Source organism: Strix uralensis, chromosome 33, assembly GCF_047716275.1.
Source record: "Strix uralensis isolate ZFMK-TIS-50842 chromosome 33, bStrUra1, whole genome shotgun sequence".
Classification (NCBI taxonomy): domain Eukaryota; kingdom Metazoa; phylum Chordata; class Aves; order Strigiformes; family Strigidae; genus Strix; species Strix uralensis.
In genome coordinates, this window is record NC_134004.1 from 1,562,674 (window position 1) to 1,578,824 (window position 16,151).

At 63.7% G+C, this 16,151-nt stretch overlaps 2 protein-coding genes and 1 long non-coding RNA gene across 4 annotated transcripts; 2 read left to right on the top strand and 1 right to left on the bottom strand.

Moving 5' to 3' along the window:
* Positions 1 to 322: 322 nt before the first annotated feature.
* On the top strand, positions 323 to 4,609 carry MYG1 (MYG1 exonuclease). Its single transcript, XM_074853855.1, has 7 exons — positions 323 to 511; positions 1,110 to 1,222; positions 1,303 to 1,462; positions 2,656 to 2,805; positions 2,914 to 3,036; positions 3,697 to 3,878; positions 3,965 to 4,609. Exons 1-7 carry the CDS (start codon positions 329 to 331, stop codon positions 4,149 to 4,151), a joined length of 1,098 nt encoding a protein of 365 aa, XP_074709956.1. The 5' UTR covers positions 323 to 328; the 3' UTR covers positions 4,152 to 4,609.
* A 1,505-nt stretch (positions 4,610 to 6,114) lies between these two features.
* On the bottom strand, positions 6,115 to 16,007 carry AAAS (aladin WD repeat nucleoporin). 2 transcript variants are annotated; one of them, XM_074853842.1, is made up of 16 exons: positions 15,836 to 16,007; positions 15,143 to 15,270; positions 13,865 to 13,920; positions 13,623 to 13,714; positions 13,242 to 13,288; positions 12,258 to 12,356; positions 11,366 to 11,509; positions 11,097 to 11,217; positions 10,709 to 10,833; positions 10,385 to 10,445; positions 9,741 to 9,831; positions 9,119 to 9,212; positions 8,934 to 9,001; positions 7,914 to 7,995; positions 7,512 to 7,596; positions 6,115 to 6,390 (listed from the first exon to the last, which is right to left on the bottom strand). In XM_074853842.1, exons 1-16 carry the CDS (start codon positions 15,956 to 15,958, stop codon positions 6,250 to 6,252), a joined length of 1,557 nt encoding a protein of 518 aa, XP_074709943.1. In that variant the 5' UTR covers positions 15,959 to 16,007; the 3' UTR covers positions 6,115 to 6,249. The 2 variants fall into 2 exon arrangements, with proteins under 2 accessions (XP_074709943.1, XP_074709945.1); XM_074853844.1 differs by lacking the exons at positions 6,115 to 6,390; positions 7,512 to 7,596; positions 7,914 to 7,995 and adding an exon at positions 8,005 to 8,728.
* LOC141936696 (uncharacterized) lies at positions 11,475 to 12,882 on the top strand. The gene is made up of 2 exons (XR_012626782.1): positions 11,475 to 11,623; positions 12,066 to 12,882. It is a non-coding gene; the product is annotated as an uncharacterized LOC141936696 (long non-coding RNA).
* Positions 16,008 to 16,151: the final 144 nt, after the last annotated feature.

Below are 16,151 nucleotides of genomic sequence, written 5' to 3' on the forward strand. Positions count from 1 at the left end.
CGCAGTGACGGACGGGCGGGGGCGGGGCGATGTGGCGCATACGCAGTCGCGCGGAGGCGTGTGCCGGGAGGGGCGCGCGTGGCGCACGCGCGCGGTGGAGGGGCGGGGCTTGGGCGGTGCCGGGCGCGGCGCGCGCATGCGCGTGGCGGCTGGGCGAGGCCTGGGCGGTGCCGACGCCTGCGCAGAGCGGCGGGGAGGGGCAGGGCGCGGCGGGCGCGTGCGCAGATGGACAGCGAGCAGGTGCGCGGGAGCTGGACGCACGCGCCGTCTGGACGCGGTGACGTTGCAGCGCGGCGCATGCGCGGGGGCGTGGGGGGTGGGGCCGCGCATGCGCAGCGCCATGCGCGCCGCCCGCCTCATGGCCGCCGCCGTGAGCAGCGGGGGCACGGCCGGGCCTGGGCCCAAGCGATCGCGGCCTGAGCCCGTCCCGCGCATCGGTACCCACGACGGCACCTTCCACTGTGATGAGGTGTTGGCGTGTTACCTGCTGCGCCTCCTGCCCCGCTACCGGGTACGGCCCCGGCGCACCGCGCGGCGGGACCGGCATTGCTGCCTGCTCGGACCCCCGTGCAACCGGGCCCGCGTCCCCTGCAACGGGGCAGGGCCGCTGTGCAGTGCCCTGACCCCTGCCCGCCCTCGAGTCCCGGGTCCCTCCTCGGGGCCACCCATAGATGCCCAGTCCCCCTGTCGGGGTCCCCCGTTACTGGGGAGTCGTCTCCCAGTGTTCCCGGTCGCATCTGGGGGACACCCTTTGGGTCCCCAGTCGCACTTGGAGGTCGCTGGTTCTACCCAGGGGCCCCTCTTAGGTCCCCAGTCGCCCCTCGGGGTCCCTAGTCCCACCTGGGGGCCACCCTTCGGCTCCCCAGTCCTCTCTCGGGGTCCCTAGGCCCACCTGGGAGCCACTCTTCGGGTCCCCAGTCCACCCTCGGGGTCCCTAGTCCCACCTGGGGGCCACCCTTTGGGTCCCCATTCCCACTTGGGGGTCACCCTTAAATTCTCAATCCCTCCTCGGGGGTCCCTGGTCTCCCCAGGAGCAGCGCTCAGGGGGTCCCCAGTCACTCCTGGGTCCCCCACCCCGGGCTCCCCAACCTCACTGCACCCCCCAACAGGACGCGGAGGTGGTGCGCACCCGGGACCCCCAGCGCCTGGCCCAGTGTGATGTGGTGGTGGACGTAGGGGGTGAGTACAACCCCGAGCGACACCGCTATGACCATCACCAGAGGTGAGGCCCCCCCCAGCGATGGAAAACGGGGTCCCCCAGACACTGGGGGTCCCTCAGGGCTGACCCCCACGGCCCCACAGATCATTCACACAGTCCATGCGGAGCCTTCGGCCCGACAAGCCCTGGACCACGAAGCTGAGCAGCGCCGGGTTGGTCTACTGCCACTTCGGCTCCGAAATCCTCGCGGGGCTCCTGGGGCAGCCAGAGGACGGCCCCGTCGTGACAGCGCTCTACGATAAGGTACTGGGGGGTGACGGGGGGAACCAGGCGCGTCTCTTGCGGGGCTCTAACCCCACCAGCGCCACACAGCTTTCCCCAGGGCTTCTTCTGTGCGGGGGTCACCCCATAAAAGAGCGCTTGGGGGAGGAGGACCCCATAAAAGAGGGCACCAGTTTGTTCCAGCTACTGCTGCGCAGTTGGGCTGGGCTGACCCGGTCACGAGTGGTGTCCCCCAGGGCTGGGTTTTGGGGCCACTCCTGTTTAACATCTTCATTGATGCTCTAGACGAGGGGATCGAGTGCCCCCTCAGTCAGTTTGCAGACGACACCCAGTTGGGTGGGGGTGTTGGTCTGCTCGAGGGTGGGGAGGGTCTGCAGAGAGACCTGGGCAGGCTGGAGCGATGGGCTGAGCCCAGCTGGGGGAGTTTCACTAAGGGCAAGTGCCGGGTGCTGCCCTTGGGCCACAACAACCCCCAGCAGCGCTCCAGGCCTGGGGAGGAGTGGCTGGAGAGCTGCCAGTCAGAGAGGGACCTGGGGGGGATTGGTAATGAGCCAGCAGCGTGCCCAGGTGGCCAAGAAGGCCAGTGGGGCTTGTACCAGCACCAGCGTGGCCAGCAGGGACAGGGAAGGGATCTGACCCCTGGGCTGGGCACTGGTGAGGCCGCCCCTCGATGAGTGGGTTCAGTTTTGGGCCCCTCACCCCAAAAAGGCCCTTGAATGACTCGAGCGTGTCCAGAGAAGGGCAACGGAGCTGGTGCAGGGTCTGGAGCACAGGTGTGATGGGGAGCGGCTGAGGGACCTGGGGGGGTTTAGTGTGGAGAAGAGGAGGCTGAGGGGAGACCTCCTGGCCCCCTGCAACTCCCTGAAAGGAGGGTGCAGAGAGGGGGGAGGAGTCTCTGGAGCCAAGGAGCCAGCGGCAGGCCAAGAGGGAATGGCCTCAAGCTGCGCCAGGGCAGGGTCAGACTGGCTCTTAGGAAGGATTTCTTTGCAGAAGGGGCTGTTGGGCGTTGGAATGGGCTGCCCAGGGCAGGGGGGGAGTCCCCATCCCTGGAGGGGTTGAAGAGTCGGGTTGAGCCAGCGCTGAGGGATCTGGTGGAGTTGGGAACGGTCAGGGGGAGGTTCATGGTGGGGCTGGAGGAGCTTCAAGGGCTTTTCCAACCCAGATGATTCTGTCATTCTGTGACCCCCCCTGCTGTCCCCCTGCTTTGTCCCCAGCTGTACGAGAACTTCGTGGAGGAGATTGATGCCATCGACAACGGCATCGCGCAGGCAGAGGGGGAGCCCCGCTACGCCCTCACCACCACCCTCAGCGCCCGCGTGGCCCACCTGAACCCCCGCTGGAACGACCCCGACCAGGACACTGAGGTGGGGATGGGGAATGTGGCTGGGTGGGGGTGGGAGGGGCAGCATGGTGCCACCCCACTTGGGGCCACCCTGTTCAGGGCCACCGCTGAGCCTCCTCTGTGTCCCCAGGCGGGGTTCAAGCGGGCAACGGAGCTGGTCGGGGGCGAGTTCATGGACCGACTCGACTACTACCACCACGCCTGGCTGCCCGCGCGGACGCTGGTGGAGGAGGCCATCCGGCGGCGCTTTGAGGTACCCACTGTGCCCGTTTGGGGGGGTTTGAAAGTTTGGGGGGGAGCACTGGGGTGAGAGGAGGCCAGCTCCCCTTGGTATAAACCTCCCTGCACCGTCCAGAGCACCCCTTGCACCCCATAGCCCTACGCACAGCCCTGCACCCCCTCCCGTACCCCTATATCCTTACGTATAGCCCTGCACCCCCTCCTGTACCCCTATATCCTTACGTATAGCCCTGCACCCCCTCCTGTGCCCCTATATCCTTACGTATAGCCCTGCACCCCCTCTTGTACCCCTATATCCTTACATATGGCCATCTACCCCCCCCTTCTGCTCCCCTATACTCCTCCGCACGGCCGTGCACCCCATCCTGTGCCCTCCACACCCCTGCATGGCCATACACGCATCCCCACGCACGCCCACACCCTCTATCCCGCCACGTGACCCACCCGCACCCTAATAATATCATCACCCTCCCCCGTACACCCCCACATCACCATGCACCATCACACACCTCTCTGTGCCCCCCACTTTCCCCCTCATGCACCCCCAGAGCTCCCCATGGGGGCTGGGCAGAGCACCCAGCACCAGGCGCACATGGATTTGGGGGGGGTGGGTTGGGGAAACTGAGGCAGGGGGTGGCCCCCCCCCGTATGCCCAGCATGTCCCTGTGCGCAGGTGGATGCGAGCGGGGCCGTGCTGGAGCTGCCACAGGGTGGGTGCCCGTGGAAGGAGCATGTCCTGGCGCTGGAGCAGGCGCTGGCGCTGCCCCGACCCCTCCAGCTGGTGCTTTTCCCCGACCGCAGCGGGCAGTGGCGGGTGCAGAGCGTCCCCACGGGGCCACACACCTTCCAGAGCCGGTGAGACCCTTCCCCTCGCTGCCTGGCCTTCCCCCCCCTGCTTCAGGGGGGTAAATTTTCACCCTCTTCTCCCCCAAACCCTGCAGCCTCCCTCTCCCTGAGCCCTGGCGAGGTGTCCGGGACGAGGCGTTGTCGCAGCTCGCCGGCATTCCCGGCTGCGTCTTCGTACATGCCAGCGGCTTCATCGGGGGCAACCGCACGCGGGAGGGGGCTTTGGAGATGGCCCGGCGGACGCTGGCCCAGCAACACGAGGAGGGGGCGCAGAGCGGATGAGCCCCCTCCCATCCTCGTCACCCCAAAAGAAACCCCTTGCCCAGCGTTGGGGGGTTCCAGGGACTGTGGCTGGGGAGGGCTGAGACCGGCCCCGCTCGGCACATGTAACGGGATCGCAGTGGGATGCGGTAATGGGGGGGGGGGGGCCAGGCCCCCCCGGGGGTGTCACTGCTCCCAGTCCCAGCGTTCTGGGGGCCCCCGGCGGTGTCACTGCTCCCAGTCCCAGCGTTCTGGGGGCCCCCAGCGGTGTCATTGCTCCCAGTCCCAGTGTTCTGGGGGGGCCCGGGCCCCCCCAGGGGTGTCACTGCTCCCAGTCCCAGTGTTGGCCTGGGGCAAGCCCAGTCAGAGCCCAAACAGACTTTTTGGACCCATTTCTCTGAAGATTGTCCCCATTCTTGTTATGTACCTGCTGCCGCTGGGTTCCCAACACCAGTAAAAACCAGTGTGTTTCCAGTGCATTCGCTGCTGAGTCAATGGGGGCTGGAGAAGGGGGGTGTGGGGTGTGGGGCAGTGTCCTTGGGGGGGGCAGGGCTCTGCATAGCAATATGGGGGTGCAAGGGGCTGTGAATTGGGGTGCAGATGGGGGTGCAGGCATCAACCCCCCACCCCATGCTGGGAGACTGGGGGAGGATCCCAGGCATCCCGCTGCCCCCCCCACGCCAGGAAACTGCACATCTGGTGGTAGGAAGGAGGGGGGGGGACACACACAGAGCCCCCCCCCAACTCCCAGTCTCCTGCCGCAGGGCGATGCGGGCAGCCTGGCTGCTCCTCTTAGTGCTCCCCAACTACCCCTGGGGGTGCCGGTGCCCGGGGTGGCCCCCCCTGGCGCTGCCCCCCGCCAGCAGCCGCAACGAGACGGTGGCAGGGGGCAGTGGGCGGCCGCGGGCACCGGACGTGGCGGTGCTGGTGGCCATGGGCACGTGGCTCGGTGCCGTCCTCCTCTACGTGGGCCGATACGTCCGGAGGAGCCGAGCCGAGAGCCGCTTGCACCTCCAGTACCTGCAGGCGCTTCCCTGCCAACCCCCCAGCCCTAGGGAGGAAGAGCAGGAGGAGGAAGAGACACTCAGCAACGTCCTCTGAGGCGCCGCAGGCACCAGCGACCACCTGGAAGAGCCCCGAGGGGGTGAAGCCCCCCCCAGACCTGCCCCAGCAGCTGGAGTGGGTTCGTACCCCCTTTTTATTTACCCCGTATCCTTGTGTCACCCCCATCTGGGCTCAGCTCCCCCCCCACACAGGGGCTGGGGGTTCCTGTCCCTGGAGGTGGGGGGTTCCCTGCCCTGAGGCTTGGCTTTGGGGGGCAGGGGGGGGATTTTGGGGGTCCTGGGGGTGTCTGCAGAGCTGAGGGGGTGAGCGGGGACCCTGTGCTGTCCCCATCATCTGTACTTTAGCAGAGCTATTACAACGTAATCCTGGGGATTAACCACGTGTAATCAGGGGTTTAACCACGCTGCCTCCCCAGCCTCACCGTTAATCCCCCCTCGGGGTGTGGGGGGGTGGCCCATCTGCTCCCCCCCTCCCAGCTTCGGTGCTGCTTGGGCTCACGGGGGCCAGCACAAGCCCCGCTGCAGCCCCAAATGGGAGCAAGTTTTGGTTTTTATGGACCTACAGAGTTTTTTAGTTCACTTTGGGTGGTTCTTCCCCCCCTCAAGGCAAAGCCCAGAGGCTGCACTTGTGGCTGAGGCCCCCCCCGCCCCCTCTGCCCTCACCTTTCCCCTCGGGGAGCAGCTTTTTCACCCCCAACCGAAGCCCCGTGGGCTCACAGCCACCAGAGCCCCAGCAGGTGCCTTCGTTAAAACCGATTTCAGGCACAAAGAAGGGATTTTCTCCTGCAGGTTCACCCTGAGCTAGTTTTGACGTGAAAAAGCACCACTGGAGCCCCAAAAAATCACACCCAGGACTTGGAGAACTCGCCCCACGCAAAACTTTCAGCCCCTCCCCAGGGAGAGGAAAGAACAAGGTGAGGTGAGAAAGAACCAGCTTTAATCTGGGCAGCTGCAAGACCCCCCCAGGGGGGATCGAAGGCACCTGAGGCCGCGTGTGGGGCCGAGGAGGAGGATGGAGGCTGCGGGGGGAGCGTCGCGAGGCCGCTGAGGTGTCGTCACAGCTCCGAGAAGAGCGGCTGCTCCCGCACGTTGGCGCTGGCCAGGATGGGGACGGGGCTGTGGCTGGGGCTGGCGCAGGGGACGTGGGCGCTCACGAAGAAGAAAGGGATGTGACTGATTTTCCCTGTGGACCAGCACTGGAGAGGGAGGAGGAGGAGGTGAGGAGGCAGAGGAGTACAGGACACGGGATGACAGTCTGAGCGTCACCCTCCCGTCCTCCCCACGATCCCAGCAAGGACACCTGCCCCCTCTCCTCTCTGTGGGGACACTGCGGGGAGGGTTTTTTCAGCCACCGGCTCAATCTCAGAGAATCCCAGAATCATTGAGGTTGGAAAAGCCCTTGAAGCTCCTCCAGCCCCACCATGAACCTCCCCCTGACCGTTCCCAACTCCACCAGATCCCTCAGCGCTGGCTCAACCCGACTCTTCAACCCCTCCAGGGATGGGGACTCCCCCCCTGCCCTGGGCAGCCCCTTCCAACGCCCAACAGCCCCTTCTGCAAAGAAATCCTTCCTAAGAGCCAGTCTGACCCTGCCCTGGCGCAGCTTGAGGCCATTCCCTCTTGGCCTGCCGCTGGCTCCTTGGCTCAAGAGACTCCTCCCCCCTCTCTGCACCCTCCTTTCAGGGAGTTGCAGAGGGCCAGGAGGTCTCCCCTCAGCCTCCTCTTCTCCACACTAAACCCCCCCAGGTCCCTCAGCCGCTCCCCATCAGACCTGTGCTCCAGACCCTGCACCAGCTCCGTTGCCCTTCTCTGGACACGCTCGAGTCATTCAATGGCCTTTTTGGGGTGAGGGGCCCAAAACTGAACCCACTCATCGAGGGGCGGCCTCACCAGTGCCCAGCACAGGGGTCAGATCCCTTCCCTGTCCCTGCTGGCCACGCTGGTGCTGGTACAAGCCAGGATGCCACTGGCCTTCTTGGCCACCTGGGCACACTGCTGGCTCATTACCAATCCCCCCCAGGTCCCTCTCTGACTGGCAGGTTACTCCAAGGCTCTTCCAAGTGCAGGGAGAGATTTAAGGTCCATATGGATGATCTGCACACCCTGTTCTCTGTGTTGGTCCCCAGATCCTCCAGCGGGGCAGGTTTAGGGCAGGCTTCACCACTTTTCCTAGCAGAAGGGTCTCCTCACCACTCGCTCAGGGGGAGCACTAAGGAGCCCCGAGAAGCGCTGCCAGAACCAGGGACCACACTCACAGAATCCCAGAATCATCTGGGTTGGAAAAGACCTTGAAGATCATCGAGTCCAACCAACTCACCACGGTCAGGAGGGCGCCTTTCTTGAAGCTGGGGTGGAAGGCGATGAGCTGGGGCTGCGCCCCGCACTCGCCCCGCAGGAAACCGCTGGAGGAAAAAGGAAAAAGCCGCGGTTACAGCACGGCCGCGGGGCAACGCCGGCAAAACGCAGCGTTCTCGGGGCAGCTCGTGGTTACGTGGAGATGTCTGGGCCCTGTCTGGATGCACCAGGCGAGGGCAACCTGAAGCAAAAAGATTTTTGAGGTGGATAATGGACAATATGGCCAAAACGCAACTGATTCTGGAGGAAAACGGTGATAAAGCCTGAAGTAGGAGCACAGGACGGCAGCGTCTTCCCCCCACACCCCGGGGGATTGCTGGTACCCAACCAACCCCACACCAACGCCACACCCGCCGCTACGCACCACGGCAGGAGCTCAAACACGGGGCTGTTGCGGGTGCGAAACACAGCGATGACTGTCTGGCTCCCGGGAGCGTCGGCGTGCCCTGCAGGAGGGAGAGGAGGAGCATGAAGGCTTCCCCGTGCCCCAGAGACGGCGCAGACTGTCCCCTTGATGCCACACCGGGGACACGGAGGTCAGATTTTTGTGGGTGCTGCAGAGACCGGGACAAGCAGCCTCCAAGGGGGGGGAAAGCTGCCTGCGGACCGCGTTTTCCTCACACCGAGGCAAGTAGGATCCCAGGATGGGGCTTTCAAAGACCCTTTGGTGATTTAAAACCAGCTCCGAGGTCTCCGGCAGCCAAGTTTGGCCAAGAAGGGTTTGGGCAAGAGGTGAGGCAGCTCCTTTGGAACCAGCCCAGCCTGTAAGGTGTGATGGGGGGGGGGGCCCTGTCACCCCAACACGAAGGTTATTTTCCATCCCCTCACAGTTTCTGCGCTGAGATCCTCACTGGCTGTGGGGAGGGCAGGGGGGTACCAGCTATGGCAGTCCTGGTACCCTCAGGGTTTCCCCCCCCCCCCATTTTTTCCCCACCCAGCTTTAAGCACGGAAAAAAAAAAAAAAACCACCACACTCCTGAGTGGGCTCAGCAGCTTCAGCCGGTGGCGCACAGGGAGGGAGCTCGAGGCAGCAGCAGCCCCAGCACCGTGTTTCAGTGCTGCCTCAAAGCTCCGCTTTGTCTCGGAGCCTGAAAGGCTCGATTATCCCAGGGGCTGCTCCTAAAAAACGGAGCCAAGAGGCCCAGTCGGGCTCCAGGTGCGATGTGGGAACACGGAGACCTGGCAGAGGGGTTGGGAGAGGTGATTCATCCGACTGGAAGTGGGGAGGGAACGTGGCCGCATCCCTCTCCGAAGGATACGGAGCGGTGCTGCCTTCCTGACCCGCCGCCTCACCCCGGCGGGGTTTGTGCCCCTTTTGCCTGCTAGAAGGGGGATTTTGGGGCAAATCCTGGCCCTGGGGCGGGCAGGTGGAGGCAGCACTTACCTCTGATGATCACAGCGAGTCTCTCGCCGGTGGGGTCCCACGCCATGGAGTGGACTTCTCCTCCGACCCTGAAACCGGCATGAGCGGCGGTGAAATCCCCCCCTTCTAGTGCTGGGGGTGGGGGGACACGGACCCCCCCAGCCTCCCAGGTGTGGCGTTAGGGCACCGGGCACAGCCAGACCCACCTCTCCTCCCCGTAGAGCGTCTCGAAAGTGGTCTCGGACAGATCTGCCACGATAGAAGCTGTTTTCGAGCCTCCCACTTGCCCTTGCATCTCCCCTGAAACAAAGAGCCTGGTCACTTCTCGTCATCTCCTCAAATTACTACATGGGTCATCTCGCTCCCTAAATCACACTTATTTCCAAAATGATACGTAATTTAAGGTCTGTTTTGTAGAGCAGCTGTGGAGCAACGTGCTGCTGTCCCGGCAGCATCCGCCCAGGTCTGGGATGGAGGACAGGGGAGGTTTCCCCTCGACAAACATCAGGACCAGCCCCCTCCGTTGAAAAAAGCCCCATGAGTTGGGCATTAACCTGCTGTAAAAATCCCCCTGCAAACCGTTTGCCACCGTAAGATTGTAACTGGGAGCAAGAAGCAACGTGAAGGGAGGAAAAAACTCAACACCACAGAGATTCTGTGCTTTGTGAGACCCTCCCAAGACCCCCTTTCCCCGCTGCGTGTCCTGGCTTCGCCTCTGCCCTTTCAGGCTGGGAAATGCAGCTGATAAACAAAAAGCCCGTCGCAGCCAGAAGCGAGAGAATCGTTTGGGGACCGGCTCTTGGAAAGCTTCGCCTTGGGGAGACTCACCCCGGTACTCCGAGAAGGACAAGGAGTAGATGACGGACTCGCCCAACACCGTGAAGAGCAGTCGGCTGCCGTCAGGGCTCCAGCACCCCGTCTGCGGGACACAGAGCACGTTAACACCCGCGGCCCAGCTTCCAAGGGGCTTTTTTGGAGCCGGCTGGAAATGGGGGAGTTTTAGTAAAACACCGTATACACGGCTGGGGGAACTGGGGGGGTGTAGTCTGGAGAAGAGGAGGCTGAGGGGAGACCTCCTGGCCCTCTGCAACTCCCTGAAAGGAGGGTGCAGAGAGGGGGGTTGAGTCTCTTGAGCCAAGGAGCCAGCGGCAGGCCAAGAGGGAATGGCCTCAAGCTGCGCCAGGGCAGGGTCAGACTGGCTCTTAGGAAGGATTTCTTTGCAGAAGGGGTTGTTGGGCGTTGGAATGGGCTGCCCAGGGCAGGGGGGGAGTCCCCATCCCTGGAGGGGTTGAAGAGTCGGGTTGAGCCAGCGCTGAGGGATCTGGTGGAGTTGGGAACAGTCAGGGGGAGGTTCATGGTGGGGCTGGAGGAGCTTCAAGGGCTTTTCCAACCTCAATGATTCTGGGATTCTGTGATAGACCCCTCGAGGGCCTTGAAGGCAGCATCTGGGGTGGGAAATGGCCCCATCCTACCTGGCAGCGTCCCTTGATGGTGGGCCACCGCTCACATGTCCACATCTGAGCCTCCCACACTCTACAAGAGAGACAGACAGAAGTGAGGGGGACAAACACCCAAAATCTGCCCCAATTCTGCTGCTCCGAGAGGAGACCAAGTCATCAGACCCCATTATCCACCCATTTATTTCCCTCCCACCCCCCCATTAGACACAGTAGGATTTGGAGCAGTGAGGAAGAACCCAGAGCTTTAGAGCAAAGAATCCAGATCTGCTTGGTTTTGGAGCAAACCAAAATGATAACAAGGGCTGAAATAAACCATCTCGCAGGCCGGGAGCTCACCTGAACACGGCGGAGGGGGTGGCTGCCAGGACCTTGCTGCCGTCGGGTGACCAAGCCAAGTAAGTGACGCCGCCACCCCCAAACCACTGCAGCTGGACGCAGTTTTCAGTGGACACGTCCCACACCTGGAGGGGACAAACAAGGAGAACGACAGTGGGATCTGAACGCTGCCCCGGTAGTTAGCGCAGCTTTGGGGGAGTTTTGCGTGGATTGGGGAATACAGGTTGATGCTTTCAGATCTAGTTCAGATTAAGGGGCTGCTTGAGGAAACGCCGCCTGTTCCCGGCCGTCCCGCAGCTGAACGGTCCCTTGGTGACCCCCCGGGGTGTGTTCACGGTCCCGGGATCCCTGAGGCAGCACCCGGGGAAGGTCCAAGCCTCTGACTCACCAGCATGGCCGTGTCAACCGGGGACGCCGAGAGCAGCAGCTCCCCGCTGGGAGCCCAGGCCAGGCTGGTGACGGGGCTGTGCCCAGGGTAGGACAACACCTGAGCGCAGCCGGACGACGGTCTGCAGGGAAGGAGAGAAAAACCCCCCGTGGTTGATGGCAGGAAGGGCTGGCCCACGTGTGCCGAAAGCCAGCGCCGTGTCCGGGCCCAGCACCTGCCCAGTGTTACCCAAAACAAGCTCACAACGACCCCCGGGGAGAAGCTGTCACCTCGTGGAGAGAGAGGTGGGATCCAGGTGCCACACCAGGACGCAGCTCTGGCAGGCGACGGCGAGGATGGAGGCGCAGAGCGGCTTCCAGGCCATGGCGGCCACGTTCCTCTGCAGGCGATGCTTCAGCGAGGGGATGGTGGCGCTGCCGGGGAGGAGGGACACGTGACACGAGGGAAAACAGGGCGTGAAAATCCTCACGCAGCCCGAGGAGGGCCACGGGCCGTCTCCCAGTGTCCTCTCTCCAGCTCCGACCGCGGTGAGGGGCTAAAAGCAGAGTGGGAAAGGGAGGGGATGTGCCCCAGCGTGACCTGCTTCCATTTTGGTGAGGGGGGGGACGACAGAGCTCCCAGCCAGGTGACGCAGCGAGCCAGAGCACACCTCGTGCGATTAAGCGCCGTGCCCCGTGCTGCCCACGGGTGGGAGATGGCACTTGCTGGCTTGAAATCCCAACTGGGGGAGAACGCCTCGGGGGGGAGGCGCGGGGAGGGCTGCAGGACCAGCCGGCAGAGTCGTCTCCTCAGGAGGGTTTTACACACCCCAGGGGAGCAGGGAGACCTGAAGGAGAAAGGAGACTCAAGGACAGCCAGGCTGGGTGTCCCCGGGGCCGCTGCAGCAGCTACAGAGCAGGGAGGGAAAAAGAAACCAAAGTTTTAAGTCAGGCCAGAGATTTTTGGAGATTTTTTTTTTTCTTCTTGCAGAGCTCCTGCTACGCAGCAAGAGGTTTTGGGGGACAGACGGCAAAGCCTGAACGAACGCCGAGGCAGAGGCGCCGCAGGAATCCTCAGAACGTGCTGGAGGTTGGATGTGAGAGGGCGAAACGGGGAGTGGGGGGTCTGCAGAGGCCCCCAGGACATGGCCAGTGGTGCCCGAGGAGCAGCTCTGGCCCTCACCTGGTGGAGTTGTAGACCCGAATGGAGTCGTCCAGAAGAGCTACAGCGAATTTGCTGGTGTGGGGGTGCCAGGCGAAGGCCCGGACGGTGCAGCCAGCCCTGGAGGGAGGGATGGGGCTGGGTGAGGCACAGCAGCCCCCGGCTCAAGGCAGCAGTGATGGGCTCTCAGGCATTGGGCAGAGAATCCCAGAATCATCTGGGTTGGAAAAGCCCTTGAAGCTCCTCCAGCCCCACCATGAACCTCCCCCTGACCGTTCCCAACTCCACCAGATCCCTCAGCGCTGGCTCAACCCGACTCTTCAACCCCTCCAGGGATGGGGACTCCCCCCCTGCCCTGGGCAGCCCATTCCAACGCCCAACAGCCCCTTCTGCAAAGAAATCCTTCCTAAGAGCCAGTCTGACCCTGCCCTGGCGCAGCTTGAGGCCATTCCCTCTTGGCCTGCCGCTGGCTCCTTGGCTCAAGAGACTCCTCCCCCCTCTCTGCACCCTCCTTTCAGGGAGTTGCAGAGGGCCAGGAGGTCTCCCCTCAGCCTCCTCTTGAACTCAGCACAACTCCCAACAGCCCCCCAAGGCCAACATAGGAAGTTCCCACAGTCACTGGTGAATAAAACCTCCTTTTTGCTGCTGAATGGGACCATTTTCTCTGAGAAATTGCCCGTTCCTGGCTATTATTCACAGGGCTCTGCCGAGGGGCCGTTTAACAAAGTCCAGGGTTGGTATTTGAAGGAATTTTCCCAGCCCTGATCTAGTTTGACACCACTTCCCCCACGTGCAGCGCGTCAGGGCACGCTTTGCCTCTCACTGTCATACACAAACTGGGGCAGCCAGAGCCAACGGGGAAATACCCACCCTAACATCTGTCTAACGGGGCGGGGTGGGGGGGGCCTGAACACAAAAAAACGGGGTGATCCTGTCCTTGATCCCCACCCGCTTCGCTCGGCTCCATAACCCCCTTTCGCAGGGTTTCGCACACACAGGACTCACCAATCCACCGCCTGGGAGAACGCTGCGATCATGTCTTCGCTGGTGAGCTGCGGGGGAGAAGAGTTAATGCTGAGCGAGAGCGGGAGCTGCCTCTGCTACAGCAGCAAGGACCCCCTGCATCCAAACACCCCCTTCCCTCCTTGATTTCGGGCCCTCTTAGAGCCCTAATGCCTTCCCAGCACCCATTCTCCTCCTTTTGGTGAAGAAAACCCACGGTGTTTTCAGCTGGCTGCCCCCACGAGGAATATTTTGCTGTGTTTCCAGCCAAAAAACACCCACCCGCCACCCAAACCAGCCCCTCGGTGCAGGGTTGATGTCACGGGATGCGCTGCATCATCCCCGCCGTCCCAAGCACGAGGGTTGAGCCCCGAAAAGACTCACCGAGAGGTGAGGGAAGAGGGAGCCGTGCAGCGAGGAGAGCCAGTGGCACACGGCCAGCGTGTAGCTCGAGCCCGTCTTCACCCACTGCAGCCCTGCGGAGAGAAAAGCACCATCAGCGCCTCCGCGGGCTTCAACGAGAGGCCCGACGGGTGGAGGAAGCCCCGGCAGCGGCGACAGGCAGGGATGGGACGAAGGGAAACGAAGGATCAAAGCGAGATCCAGAGAGATCGGCCCAGACTCACCCTCCTCCTCGGCGCTGGCGATCTCCTTCAGCACCCCGCACAGCCCCACGTCCCGCCTGCAGCGAAAGCTGGGTCAGCCTCCCTCGCCCCGCGCGTGGGTGACATGAAGCCCCGGGCACTTCTCTCCCCATCCCCTCAAAACCCTCTTTCACCTGCTTGAGACCCCTCCCCAGGGGCCTCCAAACCAGCTCTTCCCTCAGGGGAAGCCCAGGGCCAACACTCAGTGCCAGCGCTATGGGCCACCACCATGGGCCACCCCCGAGGGCCCTGGGGACACTTACCCCTGTCACCAGCGACTGCTAGACCTGACCTTAGATCTAGATTTCACAGAAACCCAGAATCATCGAGGTTGGAAAAGCCCTTGAAGCTCCTCCAGCCCCACCATGAACCTCCCCCTGACCGTTCCCAACTCCACCAGATCCCTCAGCGCTGGCTCAACCCGACTCTTCAACCCCTCCAGGGATGGGGACTCCCCCCCTGCCCTGGGCAGCCCATTCCAACGCCCAACAGCCCCTTCTGCAAAGAAATCCTTCCTAAGAGCCAGTCTGACCCTGCCCTGGCGCAGCTTGAGGCCATTCCCTCTTGGCCTGCCGCTGGCTCCTTGGCTCAAGAGACTCCTCCCCCCTCTCTGCACCCTCCTTTCAGGGAGTTGCAGAGGGCCAGGAGGTCTCCCCTCAGCCTCCTCTTCTCCACACTAAACCCCCCCAGTTCCCTCAGCCGCTCCCCATCAGACCTGTGCTTCAGACCCTGCACCAGCTCCGTTGCCCTTCTCTGGACACGCTCGAGTCATTCAAGGTCCTTTTTGGGGTGAGGGGCCCAAAACTGAACCCACTCATCGAGGGGCGGCCTCACCAGTGCCGAGCCCAGGGGCCAGTTCCCTCCCCTGTCCCTGCTGGCCACGCTGGTGCTGGTACAAGCCAGGATGCCACTGGCCTTCTTGGCCACCTGGGCACACTGCTGGCTCATTACCAATCCCCCCCAGGTCCCTCTCTGACTGGCAGCTCTCCAGCCACTCCTCCCTAACCTGTCCCCAGTTGCGCTGAGCTCTCAGCTAATTATGACCCCCCCCAAAAACTCCCCCAGAAAGCTCCGACTGGGGGGTTGGTGGCACCACGAAGGCCTGGGCGCAGGCGCTGCCCTCCTGGCGCTCACAGGGGCAGAGGGGCCTCCACCACGTCCCAGAGCGAAGAGGCCACAGGACAGGTACAGGGATGGGGGTTTGAGCATTGAACAGGCAGATTTGGGCTTTCCCGCTGGTTTGGGGGGGGGGGCACTCACCAGGCACTGAGGCACCTCTTCCAGAGGGACTCACGATGGTGCATGAAGGGCGGGCGGGTGCTGTGCTCCAGCCGGCTGTGAGCCTTGAGGGTGTCCTTGGGCAGGCTGAGGGCGGGCAGGTCGGCCAGCTGCGGGCACAGAGACACCGCTGGGAGGCAACCGGCCCAGCTCCGGGTGTCAGGGCGTGTGGGGGGGGTGTGGAGGGGGCCCCCCCTCTTTTGCAGAAAGCAACTAGTGATGTGAGAAAAGGAGGGGGGCAAAGACAGGCGCCAAGAAACCCTGCAGGTGTGAGCCCGGCTCCTTTGTGGCTGAGGGCAACCTCTGGGGGGGGCAAAGAGGAGACACCCCCAGGGGTGGGGGTGTGTGTGTGTGTCTGTGTCCCCCACCCCGGGTGAGGGAGAAAGGAGGAGACACCCCCAGCATAAGACGGGGTGGGGGTGCATGTGTGTGTCTGTCTGTGTGTCCCCCACCCCGGGGGGGTGGGGAAGGAGGAGACACCCCCAGCAGAAGGGGGTGAGGTGGGGGGGGGGTGACACCCCCAGCAGAATGGGGTGTGGGGGGGTGTCTGTGTTTCTGGGTGTCTGTCTGTGTGTCCCCCGCCCCGGGGGGAAGGAGGAGACACCCCCAGCAGAAGGGGGGGGTTGTGGGGGCTGTGTCTGTGTGTCCGTCCCCCCCCCGCCCCGGGGGGCTCACCTGGCTCTGGAAGGCGAGCGGGAGCTGCTCGTAGAGGCGGCCGCAGACCAGGGCGTTGTTGAACTCGTACAGGGTGATGTCGCCGGGGCGCGGCGGCGGCGGGAACAGCGCCAGGGAGCACATGGCGGCGCGGGGGCTGCGGCCGGGGCGCGCTCAGAGATGCAGCCGCGACCCCCCCCTCAAAATAAACCCCCCCACGAGCCCCCCCCCCCGGCCCCCGAGGGCGCGGGGGCTCCCCCACTCCCTCTCCGCACGCCGAGGCCTCCCCAGCCCCTCACGGGTCCCCCGGCGCCGCCATGTCGCCCCTCACCCGTTT